Source organism: Metopolophium dirhodum, chromosome 7 (assembly GCF_019925205.1).
Source record: "Metopolophium dirhodum isolate CAU chromosome 7, ASM1992520v1, whole genome shotgun sequence".
Taxonomy (NCBI): domain Eukaryota; kingdom Metazoa; phylum Arthropoda; class Insecta; order Hemiptera; family Aphididae; genus Metopolophium; species Metopolophium dirhodum.
Window position 1 is genome coordinate 21,031,021 of NC_083566.1, and position 17,151 is coordinate 21,048,171.

The window sequence follows — 17,151 nt, forward strand, 5'->3', positions numbered from 1 at the left end:
ACCCTACTCTGTTATCTTTGTCCTTTGGGATTCTCTTTGTCAAAGTTAAATATTTAGTATTATCCATAGTTATTTAAAATATATAATTTATTTATTTTGGTTATTTTTCTTATTGTGTATGATAAAATGTTAGTTTGGGAGTTTTGAAAATATGTGATGGTACCTAATGATTAAATATTTAAATTATTGTTGGCCAGTAATCATAGGCTGAAATCTTCCAGTTGTTTTAATATATTATAGGCCTTACCTGTAAGTTATGGATTATGGGTAGGTTATATAATTTGCCATAAATCATTTGAATTCAGTCCTAGATGGTGTAGAGTGTAATGTGTGTACTGTTGAATGTTTATTCAAGGTAATGATTGGCAAAAAAGGTAATATTAACTGTACTAACTAAAAGTAACGTAACTTTAAAAAAATCAATTTTATAACAAATCATAATATAATCATGCTACAAAACATATATTAATAATTTCCCAACATGGTACAGCATAGTGTATCCTTTACCGTCCCATAGCTCACTAAGCTTGAGCATTTTTATTTGAATATAAGATAATATATTTAAAAATTATTTAAACATTTATAAAACAAATGAACCATAGTAATTACTTCTGTGGTCTAGCTATTATCAGTAGCTTAACAATAGCTTTAGACCAAATCAATCAATTTTTATTTCATACAAAACAGCATGATTAATAGGCATATTTTCTAGATAGAATTTATATGGTGGCCATATCCATATGATTGTTTCCTTGTTTAGTTCAGATGCCCAAAACTAAGAATTATTCGCTGAAAGTAATTTAAATTACTCGTAAAGTATCTGTCTACAAAACTGATCACAACTCAAAAAATTATTCCAATCCTCTTCACAAACACTTTCGATATATTCTATAATTTATAAAATTAATATATGGGGACAGAGTGGCCGAGCGGTACCTTGGTCGCGGGCGGCATTTTTCTTCGGGCAAGTCACGGTATCCGGAGAACAAGTGCCGCCATCCCCCACCCGGGCATGGCAGATACCTACGGGTGCCCAAATTAAAAATTCTGCCAAAACAAATCTACAGTATCCCCCCCTACAGTACCACAGGCTAATGACCTAAGTAGTCGAAGCCTTAACCCAAAAAAAAAAAAAATTAATATAATTAAATTTAAATTTATTTGAAATGAAAAAATATAACTCTAGGCCAGGGGCGGCTAACTTTTTTCCATACTATGCCAATTAAAAAAAAAAATTGAGAATGTGCCATAAAAAATTAACACGGCGATCATAAAATTATTTCCTAATGTTATATTGATACAATAATTGTTGTATAATACAATATTTACAAATTGTATGGTTTATTTAATACTGAAAAACATATTATATTTAATTTTACGCTAGTGTGCCATTCAATAACATCAAATGTGCCACAGGTTGGCCAACCTTGCTCTAGGCATAGACTAAACAACTGACTGATGGGAAGCTGTGCATGTCAATTCATGCGAGGAAATTGCACAACTACTGACCCTTAATAAAATGCTGATATTGAGACAGTGCAATAAAATAATACTATTACAAGGTTAAACAAATTTTAGACCGTAAAAGCACAAAATATTGTTCTCCCGAGACTAGACCTAAATATAATATTGCAAATAAAAGATTTTATTTTAATAAATAAAAATGACAAAACTAGGTTATGAAATATACCAGTGAACATTTATTTTTTAACAATTATTTATATAAAACTCATTAAAATGTATGAAGCTCATTATTACAGAAATAAGAAATTATTAGAGTACAATAATATATTTAACTAAATGTAATTAAAAGTTAAGCAAATGAAACATTACTTAAAATAGTTTAAGTTGTTCATCGTGTATGAGAAGATCATTTAGAACATATTATAATGAAACACAGGGTTAAAAAATTAATCATTTGGCTGATAAAGTAACATAAAAACAAATTAAAAGTTGAGTTTAATACCAAATCTGATCATATTATATCATGTAAATATAATACCTATTTTGTTATTATGTTTAACAATAAAAAAAATTTTAATACAAGGAGAATGTCACAAATTTTGTAATTTCATAAGATCAACAGTAGAAAAAAACAATAAACTTAATTTAAACATAATACAATGAATATCACTATTTCAATATATTTTACTTGTGTTATAAAAAAAATTGGAACATACAAGTACAATATAAAATGTGCGTAACCCGGCGGTGTAATTAGAATTATTCAATGAGAGGCGATTGAATACAATAATAAAGATATAAATGTTTGTTTTATCAATAAAAATATTACAATTTATATAAAAACTCAGCCCCAAAGAGAATAAATCCTTATGCTTCCCGTCCCTAATTATGCCGCGTGCATAATCATATTACATATTGTTCTATTACAACAAAAACAATTAAAATATGTATCCGTAAAAATATTTAGGACGTTGTTCAATAGGCTACATCTCTCTAATATATAAGAAATTATTTTTTTAGTGAATAACACTATTTTTATTGCAACTAAAAATAATATCAATACAATCATTTTTTGTTTTTATTATTAAAAATTATACAAATGACAGTTGAGTTAAAAGTGGACAAGTGAAGCAACAGGAGGCCTTTTAGTTCATTATAATTATATTTGTCTGAAATGTTAAAACTGAGATTTCTTGGGTAAACCATGTTGCATCAAGTGGTTTCAAATAACACAATTTATAAACTAATCATATCAGTAGATAATAATTGTTTTAAATAAAAAAACATGAACATTTTCATAATGGTTTAAATAAACCAGTGTATACAAATTATATAAGAAAAGAAAGAATACCGTGTCACCTACGTTTGACATTGGTGTATCAAATAAGAACCCTAGTTACATGCATATCATACCAGGTAATGAAAGTGCTGAGTTTCCTTAACAAAGTCTTAGGAATAATAGCTATTTGAAAAAATTAAGTTAATGCGTTTTTAAAATTAGATTTAAAATAATAACTAAGTGGATTAAATTATACTGAGTTGAGAATTATTAATAAATGGTATGGTATTTACTATTTATTTATTATACTTCATCATAGAGATATTTTGTGGTAGTATACTGAACAACTGTTATTTTATTCTCAAAAAAAAAAATAACTTATAGGCAAGTGTATGTAAAAAAATTTTATTTTTTAACTAGGTACTATAATAGCGTATACAAATTTGAAAATGTTTAATTAGTTGTTACTTGTTATAAAAAAAAGCGTATAATAGAAACAAGATACGTAGAAAATTTGTAAAAAATATTCTATGAATACCATTTGAATGATTCATGTATAATACAATATATACTAAGACACTGAAAAAAGTTTTCAAAGTAATGAGATATGTGAGTGACTATTTTTCAAAATTGTTAAACTTTTGCAATCATTAATAAAATGTATGACTACAAAGTTCCATACAGAACAAATAATGGTTTACGTTAAATCCAAAAATCTATCTTCCCATTTTAGGACCCATACATATAATAAATTGAATAACATTTATAAAAATTTTAAAATAAAAGTTTTAAGTAACAATAGGTTAGTTTATTGAAGTAAGAAAATAACATTAGCTGCATAATGCAAAATAATATATATATACTTATGATTCATATTTTCACTAAAAACTTAGTTATTTTCAAAAATCACCGTTACGGATGTTTTTTTTTTGTTATCAATTTAATATTCCATATTTATAACTTTAACACCAAACTCCCAACACTGTAAATGCAAAAAAATGTAATATATAATTCATAAGTTGTATTATTTTTAAATATACCTTTCTGTTGTCAGTTATTTGGATGATGTCATTACTTGTTTCTTTTTACATATGGATGGTAGCAGCTGTATAGCGAGCTTCTCCTTTTCCCCAACCCCACTGATTTGGTCGATACTGAATAAACAACAATATTTAATTATAATATAAACAGTGGATGAAGCCAGTCCCCTAACTACATTTAAAAAGTTGCAATAATTTTTAAAAATATGTGAAATAATTTATTTCTTAAATAATGAAGCAGTAATATTTCAAGTTTAGTAAAATTTAATCACTATTCACTAATTTAATGTTTTTAATAAGGTATTAAAATTTGTATAATAACCATTAACCATAGAGCGGTCCATCCTAAACTAAACACATCGAAAGTCGCGTGCAGACATGGCGCAGTGATGCAGCTCATTTAGTACAAATATATATATATTTTTTTTTACTGTATCTTAGTAACTCAGAAATCGAAAATCACCACCTATCTTGAAATGGTGGAACCCTGAAGAGGGCCAGTCTATTATTAAAAGGTCTATGATAATAAGTAATAACACTATCACCATTATTCAGTTATAACTAGTGCTTCCAACTAACTGCTACTTTAACAAACTAAGCCCTCATCAACATCATCCTCCAAGATGACCTAATTCTGTCACCCACATTTAAAGAAATATCAGAAGCAATGACTTAACTTAACCCTAATGTAGTTATGTGAATGAAAATCTTTAATAAATACTGCCACTAAGAAGCAAAACAAAAGTTTTTTTAAATATTATTACAAATGATTATATTGAGCAAAATAGAATTTAAAATGGTATACTTACTCTTATTAGCATTTGCCCAGATCGTGTATGTGGATTTAAATAAGCGTAAAATATCCAGACTAGTGACATTAAAAGTAATGAAACACATAATGCAATGAAGAATAAACTTGTACTAGAAGATGAAGAATTTGTATCTAAAGATCAAATTGTATAGTTAAAGTAAATGGTGAATAAAACAGTTTGTTCACAGTGGCGTATTAGGGGGAGGAGGGCAATCGCCTCCTAAGAGAAATATTTCCAAATCATATTTTATGATTGTTGAACTTATAAGCGTTACTAAGTTTAATTTATACTCAAGTTGCAACAAATACAATGTTACAAATACGAGTGTTCACTGTAAATAAAAATGTACTTAGTTCTATTATTTTTTTTTTTTTAGGGGAGGTTGATTTACTCTATGAATTGAAGTCTTAAATACGCCACTGTTTGATCATATAGTACATAATTATAATAGTCAATTACGAGATTCAGATTTAACAGATGATTCAACACTAGAATTATCAACAACAGGAGGAGTAACAGTGGTCACTCCAGATGTACACATATCTTCATTAACAAGCTTCAATTTCTCACAATCTTTCTGGTGCCAGTCTTGACGATTGCGATCAACTCCTGATGAACATCGGTTGTCGCACCAGAAACACTAGAATACAACAAATATTTTAATTATCTTATACAATTTAAAGATAATATATTTAATCATACAATTAGATAAATTAGACTTATTATTTTGTATATATTACTTGGAAATTTGTGTCTTTTTTAATACAACTAGTACAATTTTTCTTCTCTAGACATGTTGGCAATGCAGTTAAAATTATAACAGTTCCATCTGTTACTTCATCTTCATGGAATGTTACTCTATGATATTCATAAATAGTTTTTCTTCTGACAACTATACATAAAAATAATAATACAAATGTTAAATACCTTATTTTACAGAAATTACATGTTGGGCACTTGGTGTCGTACTTCAAAATTATAAAAATTGGGAAATTTAATTTTTGATTATTAGAATCATTATTAGTTGCAGAGTTAAAAATAATTTAAAATTGTACTAACAAAATATTGTTTTATCTAATACATATGCATCAGACAGTCCAATTTTCACTGGATGATTTGTAGAATCAATTTCTTTGATTTTAGTTGGTACATTTTTGTAAGCAAACACAATATTTCCATTTGAATGTAAAGTTGTTTGAAAAGTGAATCCTCCAACTTTAGGTTTATCTTGTAAAGTGACATTATGCCAAGTAACTGTTAATGCAGTACCATTTTCCATGTAATAAATGTTTGAATAATTTGATGAACTTAAATCAAAATTGGCCATTAAAGGCGCTATGTATTGAGTGGCTGCTAACCACGAATGAATGTATTCTCCTAAATATAAAAAACCTCCAGTTGCAATTGTAGTAGAGTTTAATAGATGTCCATAGAAGGGGAACTGAAACTTCAAGTTGATAGTCTGAAAATAAAAATTTTATTTAACAAAAATACGACTAATTTATTTAAAATTATTTTGTTAACTTACTGCAGCTCTGCGATGAGAATCTGATAACATATCATGGATATTTGCATCTGGATGGTTCTTCAAATCAACCCAATAATCATTAAATACCTTGATATTGTTAATTGTTGTACTATTGTAGTATATATGAGAATCCTAAAAATCATATAAAATTATTTTTTTTGAGAGTTAATAGGGTGGAAAATAAATCAGAGTCCGTACTCGCATTATAATATTGACTCTGTCTAACACATGTGTAATAGTGGCATAATTTTAATTATTTTTATTACATATTTTTATGCTGGCCACAAACCCTGTCTAGAAATTTGCGAATTTTTAGTCCCCTCCAATTTAATGGACCAAATTATAATAATATTGTATTTAAAGCCAGACGCGGCTAATGTATATTTTTAAACTGTTGATGAACCAGATGAACGGACCGGACCTCTGAAGGAAGACTTTTAAGAATTGCTGACCCCTTATCAATTTTCTTTCGAATACTTTTCTTTTACAAAATATCTCATGTTACCACAATCAATATTTTAATACTTATTTTATATTACAAATCACATTGTATTGTTGAACATTGAAATTATTCATTATCAAACATAATTTAAAATTTGACTATAATATTACATATTAAATATCATTTATACAGGTATGGTCAAAGTGCACGCTATTTAGATAAAATAATATTTAGTGTTATAAATTAATTTAATAGAGTAAATAACATTGGTTATTATGCCATAATGTCATATATTAAAGGAAAAATCAGAATTTGGTAAAAGTCAGAGTATTGAAAGTGTTGCTTTACTTGTCTTTACTTGGAACAGCGGTGTAATATCATTATAAATTTAAATCAATGGAAAATCGTGAAATATAAAAAATATTTCAAACCTTGATTTGCTGTATTGCTTATAAAATTCAAACTTGTAAGTTACAAGTAAGAAAATAAGTCTTATGAGAAAAAAAATTAATAAATATTATATTTTTATGGAACTTTTAGAGCATTATTCTTTTGATCATTGGTGTTTTTTTATATAATATATATAGATCATTGTAAACCCAATAAACAATATACATTATATTTAGCTTTAATCAGAATATTACCTTGAAAGTTGAAAGTAATTATCGTTTAATAGTTTGTCAATTTAAAGAATACAAAATTGTGATTAATGTTATTTATAAATAATATAAGTTGTCTAATATTCTATGACTTAAAATATTATTTTAATAAATCAACAATAATTTTAAGGAATAATAATAATAATAATATTTTATGACTTGTTACAAAAAAATTATCAATGATCATTTATCCAAAAAAATCAACTTCTAAAATAATGTAGAGGTTATTACCAATAGACTTCAATATCAGCAATCAATTGTGTTTAAAATTTCTATAACTATTTATTTTTACATAAATAATTGACATAATATGGTTCTAAAAATTAAACATTCAATAAATATTCTAGTTTTATGAATTTTATTTTATTTGTAATTGATGTAATTAATTGGTGGCTTTTTTCAATAATTTCATATCTTTAATACAGAAATAAGTACAATTTGTACGTAATATTGTGTAAATATTTTTAAAAAAATGCATAAATATATACTAATAATATACTTATACTTATAAAAACTAAAACTGTGTATTTTAAAATAAAAGTACTAATTAATTTGTTTTAAAATATGCATATTCTTCAAAAATTGTTCAATTTATCAATCATACTTATGATAAAAATGTTGACAATGTTGAATAAAATTAACTAAAATAACAACTATTCATTTATCTTCAGATAAGCACATTATCATTTTATCATATTTTGTGAACCTAAGCAAAAAAACTTTTATAATTATAATAGATTTAGATATGACCTCGTAATGAATATTTAAGATTAAAAGTGAAGTATCAATTTGTTTTAGTTTTTTTTTTTTTTTTTTGAGGGGGGGGGGAAATAGTTTATTTACTACCTATCTACATAAGATATTTATTATATACTACAATTTAATCAGATAATTAAATAAAATAACCTAATATTAATTCCTAAAATTTGATTTCCACGTGCTAGGTGTTATCAATGGATAACTTCCCAATCCTATTATTCGCCGTTAATTTTATATTCTTTCCTTTATCAAATCTAATTATTGTACAAATAACTGTTTAGATTGTAGATGTATTTTAAATAATAAAAAAAAAAAAAATTTTTGATTTAAAAAGTAACCACCAATATGGTGATAAATTAAAACATTTTATTTTTAAATTGATTAAATGAGCTCCGTTTATAATAATTTATGGAATATAATAGTTTATCCTTGCATTAATTTACTGACATTCCTCCCATTCTTATCGTACAATTAATACTAAATTAATTACTTAAAATCCAACTTACATTTTTTGATTTGGTAATATTATGGTTTTTAAGTGTTTCATTGGTAATCGCTGAAGGAAATTCTAAATCAACTGGCAGAGATATAGGCGTGGGTGTTCCTAAAAAAAATAATAAATATTAATTTTAATAAGTAAAATTAATTTTTTAAACTATAACACTACTTTACCTATATAACTTATATTTTCAGAACTCGCCTGAATTGGAGGTTCATGAGTCACTGAAGTTAAATTCTTTCCAAAAACCTTATCAGTATCATTCATAACAAGTGAAGTGTTTAGTGTATTTGTTTCTAAATAAATTAAAATCTTAAGTTAGTAGACAATACAAAATTTTGATTTTGATTACTTTAAAAAAAAAAAATTATCAGTTACCTATTAACAGTAACTTGTATTAAAACAATATTAAAAATAAAATTATACTGATTGAATAAAATACATTTATTCTTTAGTTACATTTAATGGGAATGGCCGAATTCAAATTTTGCATTACAATTTAAAATAGTGAAGCAATATATTATACAATCCCTAGATTGGGATACTTTATGTTTGACATGCATGTCTGTTCTAGACCAATAGAACTGCCATTCCCTAAAATAACTAACTTAATTTCTATACAAGGTTTTAATTAAAGTAAACCATCAACTCTATTGCGATAATTAATAGCCAACGTGTGATGAAAAATACAACAATTTATTATTTTTTTTATTTGAATACCTGATCCTAAATGTATTGATTTGTAGGTACTTACCTTGTTTTTTTTGTTTTGTTCCATTGTTTTTGTCTACGATTGCTTGAATAGAAATATTTTTTTGTTGAGTAGTAGTATTAGTATTAGTTACACTCGATTCAGCTAATCTTTTTATTCGTACACTTGGAAATGTAATTATATCGGTTTCTAAAAAAGTCTTATCTTGTGGGGAAATTTTATAAAAATTGTCTGCAAAAAAATAAAAATTGTTATGATTTAAATAACAACAATAATACAATTAAGAAACATGTTATATATTTAGAATATGTTTAAAAACATTAAAATATGAAAATCAAATTTATATAAATATTTACATGAATAACACTAGGTAATGAAAATAATATTTGATGTGAATATCATATCTACTAAGCATTAACTAGGCAGATTTGTTCTCATTAATTTCATATCATATATATTATTTTATTATTAACTGGTATAATTAAAAATCATGAAATCATCAATGAAAAGAGAAATTACGTTCAAAATATATTAGGGTCGGCAGAACTCGACTATAAAGCGCACAGAACTAGGGATACTTATAAGTGAATAAATTTCCTCAGAGGTGGGTACAAAAAGAAAGAAAGATTTATAAGGAATAAACAATAGCCCCCTGATAACTACAAACGAAAAGCTGGCAAAGAAATGGGTTGATTACTTTGGAAAGTTCTTGAACCGGACAAAATCTTTAATTTTAATCAGGAAATCCGAGAAGAATAGGGTTGTGAAGAACCAACCTTGGAGGAAATAAAATCGCAGATAAATATATTAAAAAACAATAAATCGCCTGGGAAAGATGACATTCAGTCGGAACTTCTAAAGAAAAGGAGAGAAAAAATAGCTTTGTGGTATGGAAGATAATTCATAAATCAGGACTGAGATAAGGGGACGCTATGTCACCAATCTCATTCAATATAGTGGTAGAGAAAGTAATAAGGGAGATGAATATTATATCGCAAGAAGAAGTTACGTTCCAGGAATCGTCCATAGGACTGCTGGATTATGCAGATGATATGGTAATCATGGAGGAATCACAAGACGCAGAGTAAAAAAAAAAAATCCAAATGGGAAAAGACCGTTGGGATGGGAGGACATTTATATATATATTCTGATTGAATTAAAACATGTTCATTAATCAAGAATAGTATATAAACGATATACCTATATACTTATTTCTATAAAAAAAATTGTATTAGTTTTTGAGTTATTATCAATAAGTAAAACATAATTATGATATCTAATGCTTTGTATAAATTAAACTAATTACCTAAATAATTTATAACTATAGGCAATTGCAACTTTTAACTTCTATTCATAAATATTAAAATATATTATGATCTTTAATTTTTTAAATAATTTTATAATCTTATGTAAACAATACTCTTTTTTTGCAATTAGAAATCAATTTTTATTTGATGCATCTATAATTTAGATACACCAAGTTATGGCTGTAGTCTTTAGATATAAGTTAAATATAAAAGTAGGTACCCAACAAAATACATTTCATCTAAAATGTCTATGATATACCTAATGATTTTAACGCAAGGGAAATGTCCTACTTTCATTTGACTTGTTTACCTATGTTGAAATAAAATAATATAAAGCATAGAGATGTTTTAAGAATATAATATTAATGTGTAATATGAAAGTAGGTAACTAATAATTACCATGACCTCTAAATAAAATAGTGTCAAATAAGAAAAATTATACACTGAAATATTGTTTTAATATAAAGAACCAATAAAATACAGAAATATAGAATTCAAACACCGATACACCAAAGTTGTAAAATTTGTATGTGTGCATACTGAATAGATCATTAATAAAATCTAAGTCAAGTATGTCATTGATAATAGATATTTATATAAATGTAAATTACCTTCATGAGGAGATACTGTGGATATTGTAAGAAAAACAAAAGATAAACGCAAGTAAAAACTTTTAGTCGTCATAATTATTGTTGTAGTTGTTTGACACTTCTGAAAATGTGAAATGGAAAACACAATAAAAATATTTAATAACGCATCGTTAATAGTTATCACTAAACAGAATCAAAGTATCAAACGTGCGGTATAAAATTAAGACGTGAAACAACTAACGAGTTAATTATTAGCGAACAAAAACAACCGACGACTAGACGAGTAGCTAAATGTAACAACTAACAAGTAACAACTGGCAACTGCTGGAAACAAATATTTACAACTAATATTATAGCCAATAGACCTTAAATAATATTATATTATATTATGCTATAGGTATATTATGTACAATTTATACGTCAATGATGATAGTAGATAAGGAACAATCACTATCGCTGTTAGAGTGCGTTGTAGGCAACATAAATTGTGATTTGTGGGGTCCGAGCCCGAGGGCACTGAGACTTGAGAGTCTGGGAGTTGGGATTGGGCAGTTGGCACTTGTTACTTTGTTAGACGGCGCTACGGCAGTTGTTGCGTAAACTGTTGCATACAAAACGACGATAATTTCACTTTTTAATTAATTTAAAACTGAATTTCGTGTTAAAACAAACCAAATATCCATACCCCCCCACTATAATTTGAAATGGTCGAAGGAAAATATAATATTAAGTTTAAATTGGTTTCGTAGAAATTTGAAGTACCTACTTAAATGGGCCGTGACTATTGGCCAATTGTTTGTTATTGTATTTTATGTTTATGGCGTCACCGTCACGTGAAACATCTATTTTATAACGATTAACAGTAGATAACTAGGGTTCAAAGATGGTACACCCGTATGGCCGTATCCGCATGTATTGTCTCTGACTTTACACATGCGTAACACGGCAAATCAACGTACCGGATTCTTACTATACACAGTTTATTTATAATTTATATAGTAGGATTAATGTTAAAGCAAATTTAGATATTAGTTATTAAATTTGTCGAGGACTGAGGAGAATATTTACTGAACTAGTATTTTTCATATTTTTATTTTTTAAAACGATTAGTATGAAATTAAAAATGAATTATTTAAGTATTTATAACTCATTTTAAAATAAAAACACGGAAAAAACTCTACGCTCGTTGCTCAGTTAATCCTATTCTCCTTTATAAATAATTCAGTAATATCTAAATTTGCTCTAATAATAACTATAAAATATAAATAAACAGTATCTAGTAAAAATCCTTCTGTAGTATTGATATTTGATTTGCCATCTTATACGTGTGTAAAACAGAGACAATAACGGCGAGTGTAGCATCAGAAGAATCCATTTTACTCTATAATTTTTAACATAAGAGTGAATAATTATAATAATAATAATAACAATAATCGACCTATTATAAAACGTAAATATATTATAATATTATATTACCTAATTTTATCAATCAGTTTCACTCAATTCGCTCTAAAATTAAAAATAACAGTTTAAAATGGATTCTTCTGATCGTAAAATAATTTATTTGTTATGCAGTTATTTTACCCACGGTCAATGCCCTAAGACCAAAATAAATAAGAAAATGCACTTGAATTATTTTATTATTTTTGATAATACCTACCTGCAATAGATTTATTATTATTATTTAATAAACATTTATTATAAAATATGGGTCAAACCGTATTGAATTAAAAAGTAATTTAATTAAAAGATATTTACATCATTATTCATTATACATCTGTTACAGTACCTACATTATAATCGAATGGTGGTGTCTGTGTGACGACCCGGTTGGTCTGAGAATCATGTTGTTTATTTATAAATTGTAAACGGGTGTAAACCCGCATGACGTGTTGTCTCCGTCTTACACACGTACGACATAGACAAAACGCGTTTACGCAGTCTGAGTAGAACTCACTCAATTTTGGTGTTAGAATAAAAACATTAAAAACGCTTAAACGCCTATCACAAAATTAAAAGATGACAATATTTCGTAGGGCAAGATGGTGAGTTTTTTAAAAAAATTTAAATTTTAAAAAGATAAAGGTATTTTAAAAATGTTGAAATTTTTACTATTTTTAAACGATATAATGAACGTTATATTGGGTATAATGTAAAAAACGCAACGACATGCCCTCAGAAATATTGTCACAATTCAATTTTATAATAGGTATTATTTTACTCTAGAACCAAAATTGAGAAGTTCTACTCAGACTGCGTAAATGCGTTTTGTCTATGTCGTGCGTGTGTAAGTCTTAGCGCGTTAAAGTAGTAAAAATAAAACAATATATTACCTATAAATTGTAATACCTACAAACCTTAAAGACCTTTAAAGTTACAACGCTACATGTAGTAGACAGAAGTGTAGTCATATTTTTATTGAAGGTAGAAATGTGGCTTCATCTAATAACTTCAGAAAATCCATAATGTTATCCTTTTTTCTTTCCACATATTGTACCATACCGGGCCTTCTTCAATATTCTCTATGAATTCTCCATAAATTGATTTTAGATTTCGGAGTTGTATGATAAATTCTTTTTTTATAGTTTGCTTAAAGTACTTAGGATGAATTGAAATTATCTCATATTTTGAATTATCTTCTGGAAACCAAATGAACTAGTCCGTATATTATAATATTCAATATTCAATGCTACGAAACACGTCAAACACAAAATTTAGTAAACAATGATCTCTTTTATTAAAAAAATATAACTTTTAAAAATATACCATAATATACAAACATTGTCAAAAAAAATCAGGGGGCATGACAGCACCGCTATGGACATCCTTAACTGTTTAGCCTAACCTATAGAGACTAATGTAGTAATATGGCTCTAATTATAATTATAATATATTATATTATAATATTGTATGGTTTTGTTTTTATTTAAGTGTTATTTTAACAGGATTTGAATATGATAATTAAATTCTTATTATAATTTATTAATATATTTTAATTGTGTTATTCCAAATGTCTTTAGTAGGTATCCTATTCCTAGCCCCTAGGTAAATATTTTTGAATACATACAGACATACAGTCCTTAGATATCATACAGGTACTGTACTACTGTATAATGATCTAAGACACAGTCATACAGATAACATTTATAATCTAACTTAAAACGCAATTAACATTTATTTAATGAAAATATTTAATGAGTTTAAGATAAGTAGAAAGCCAGAAAGTATCAATTGTTGCCTGTTGGATTTGAAAAAGGAGTTATCGATTCCGTCATAAAGAGTTTAGCAATTTCTCGTACATGCAAACAACTAACAAGAGCTATTTGTTTTAGGGTGGCCGAAAGTAAATGTAAATTTTTAAAGAAAACAATCGACAATTTAATCTATACATTTTGGCATCTGTATAGCACAATGTTTCCCAAAGTGGGCGAACCCCTTGGGGGCGCTAGAGTTATCCAGGGGGGCAATGGAAGTTGCTTAATTGGGGGGCATTTCATTACAAAAAGGGGGCGGTGACAGTTTCATTTGTCGTAACAGAAACACCGTACGTGATCCAAATTATCTGAATTGTGTATTTTGTATTTTTAGATTAATCGTTCGTCGATAATCTGTTGTTATAGCGATAACAGAAACAACGTACGTGATCTAAATTATCTGAATTATTTATGTATCTTAATACACACTCGCGGATGCCGACCTTATTGGTTGTCGTTTTTAAAATAATTTTCGTTAATTTGTTGTGTATTATTTTATTTACATTTTGAACGTTTTTCACATCATGGCTGAATCGAAAAATAAATGTAGGCAGTATAGTATTGAATATTTGAAGTACGGTTTTATTCAATCGCCTACAAATATAACATTACCAATGTGTCTCATTTGCCGAAAAGTATTATCAAATGAAGCTATAGAACCGTCGAGACTGCAAAAACATTTAACAAAAGTTCATGCTAATAAAAAATAATATGGATTTATTTTATTTTCAAACACTTGAGAAGAAATTTTTGAAAGAGCTGACATTGGTCAATATGTTTTCAACAACGTCGAAACAAGACTATAAAGCTATAAACGAGGTAATAAACACAGTGCTGTATAAACCAGCTTTTGACATGATTAAAATATTCTTAAAATGGACATACCCAAATGGGTTTTAGATCCATTTTCAAATACAGAAACCATAGATTCTGCAAAATTAGAAGAAAAATTGATAGAAGTAACTTCAAATGAGGAATTAAAATTAAAGTTCAAGGAAGGTTACCAAGTATTCTGGCAACAAAAGCAGATACCTATACTTTATCCTGGATTGTGGGCTGTTGTACACACATTTTTGATCACATTTCCATCATCCTACTTGGTTGAACGTGGATTTAGGCTACATACGCACTATGCGGTTGCCCGCAATGCGGCCAGCCGTCCGGTTAGTCATTATTAGGTATAACACACGGTGTGCGTGTGTATATCCAGCAGGCATCTCACTGTCGGCTCGGCGAAGGTGTTATTAAATATACAAAAATAAATGATAATAAAATTACAGTAGGTTGCTACCTACCACTACATACAGTAGGTACGCTTTGAATTCAACGTTTATTTAACGACGGTGAAATCCAGAGTTCACTGTAGATCGACTTTCAATGGCATTATAAGACTGCTGGAATTTTGGAGTTCTCACGTGGGCGTCCAGTTCAGTCATACAATAATATACGAATAATGAACTTACTGTTTTATTTACTTAAATTATTGCATATCGATGTGAGCGCACACATAATGTGTTGTTTCTTTATTGAACAAAATAATAAGCCCATCGGGGAAGTAAGATAATTTAATATTAAAGTGGAATATACAAAAACGAGTTTTGTACAAAAGTTCGTTAACTATCTGGGCCCTGATAATTTTAAATCTTTGCTAATAGATGTGAAAAGAAATATTTTTATTGATAATACCAACATCAAGAAATGTTTTATTTAGTGAAATAAGTCAGTGATTATGTTTATGATTCGGTATTACAAAATCTAGTATAAGAAACATTTGTATATTTTTTCTTTTGTTCTTATTATTCGTATTATCATTTATTTAATTGTGTAGTTTAATTCAATCACGTGACTCGCTTCATCCACCACAAGCTTAGCTTAAAGGTGTAGGTAATTTTTATTATTTCCCTTAATACTTTGTATCATTTTTTGTTAATAACATAATATAATAAAAATCTTCTTTAATAAAAAAAAAAAAACAAATCAATAAAAAGTCAATGCTAGTACTTATACCGTGGTATAATAATATGATGTACCCGCTAGGGCGCTAGCTACACAAAACGAAATACAAAACTTTGTGCGTATTACAAGGAACAATTAAACAATAATAAATTCATGGCTAAATATATATTTACAACAGTTTCATACAATGATACATAATTTTTAGATTAAATACATTTAATAATACATAATGTGTAGAATCATAATGCGCAGTCTCATATAATACATGGTTTTTAGACAGCAGTCTCATATAACAATACATAATTTTTAGACAACAGTCTCATTTAATAATACATAATGTGTAGAATCATAATGCGCAGTCTCATATAATACATGGTTTTTAGACAGCAGTCTCATATAACAATATACAATAAAACATAATTTCCAATGGACCGTGATATGACGGTGATGGACCGTCGCCGGTAATTTTGACCGCCCTATATTAACTGGAGAAAAGACAAATTTAATGAGGGCAAACTATAATGCAATATTGCAATGAACGATAATTACTAAACGATATTCACTAAATCACATAGGTACAACGTGGTTTGAGAGTGCTGAAACAGGAACATAAAGACGCTGACTCAGCTGCAAGAAAAAACGAAGCGAAAAGGAGCCGAAAGCTGTACAAAACTAACATATAAAAAAAAATCAGGCACCGAGAACTAATACAATTTAATATTTATTCGAAGAACTGACGGAGCCCGACAAACTAAACACGCGGCGGAGAACGGCAGAGTACAATGTTCAACATTAGTACAATATTCAAAGTACGTATGCGAAAAACAGCGTGCACGAACGGACCTAAAAG

At 27.6% G+C, this 17,151-nt stretch overlaps 2 protein-coding genes across 2 annotated transcripts; one reads left to right on the forward strand and one right to left on the reverse strand.

Moving 5' to 3' along the window:
* Window positions 1–2,128: 2,128 nt before the first annotated feature.
* On the reverse strand, window positions 2,129–11,516 carry LOC132948882 (plexin domain-containing protein 2). The gene is made up of 11 exons (XM_061019562.1): window positions 11,113–11,516; window positions 9,237–9,425; window positions 8,656–8,778; window positions 8,490–8,587; window positions 6,124–6,255; window positions 5,655–6,057; window positions 5,336–5,487; window positions 5,055–5,235; window positions 4,593–4,726; window positions 3,784–3,897; window positions 2,129–3,725 (listed from the first exon to the last, which is right to left on the reverse strand). The coding sequence occupies exons 1-10, from the start codon at window positions 11,183–11,185 to the stop codon at window positions 3,829–3,831; spliced, it is 1,554 nt and encodes a 517-aa protein (XP_060875545.1). The 5' UTR covers window positions 11,186–11,516; the 3' UTR covers window positions 2,129–3,725; window positions 3,784–3,828.
* A 3,704-nt stretch (window positions 11,517–15,220) lies between these two features.
* Window positions 15,221–16,984, forward strand: LOC132949116 (uncharacterized). The gene is made up of 2 exons (XM_061019898.1): window positions 15,221–15,508; window positions 16,877–16,984. Exons 1-2 carry the CDS (start codon window positions 15,221–15,223, stop codon window positions 16,982–16,984), a joined length of 396 nt encoding a protein of 131 aa, XP_060875881.1.
* The last annotated feature ends 167 nt before the right edge of the window (window positions 16,985–17,151 follow it).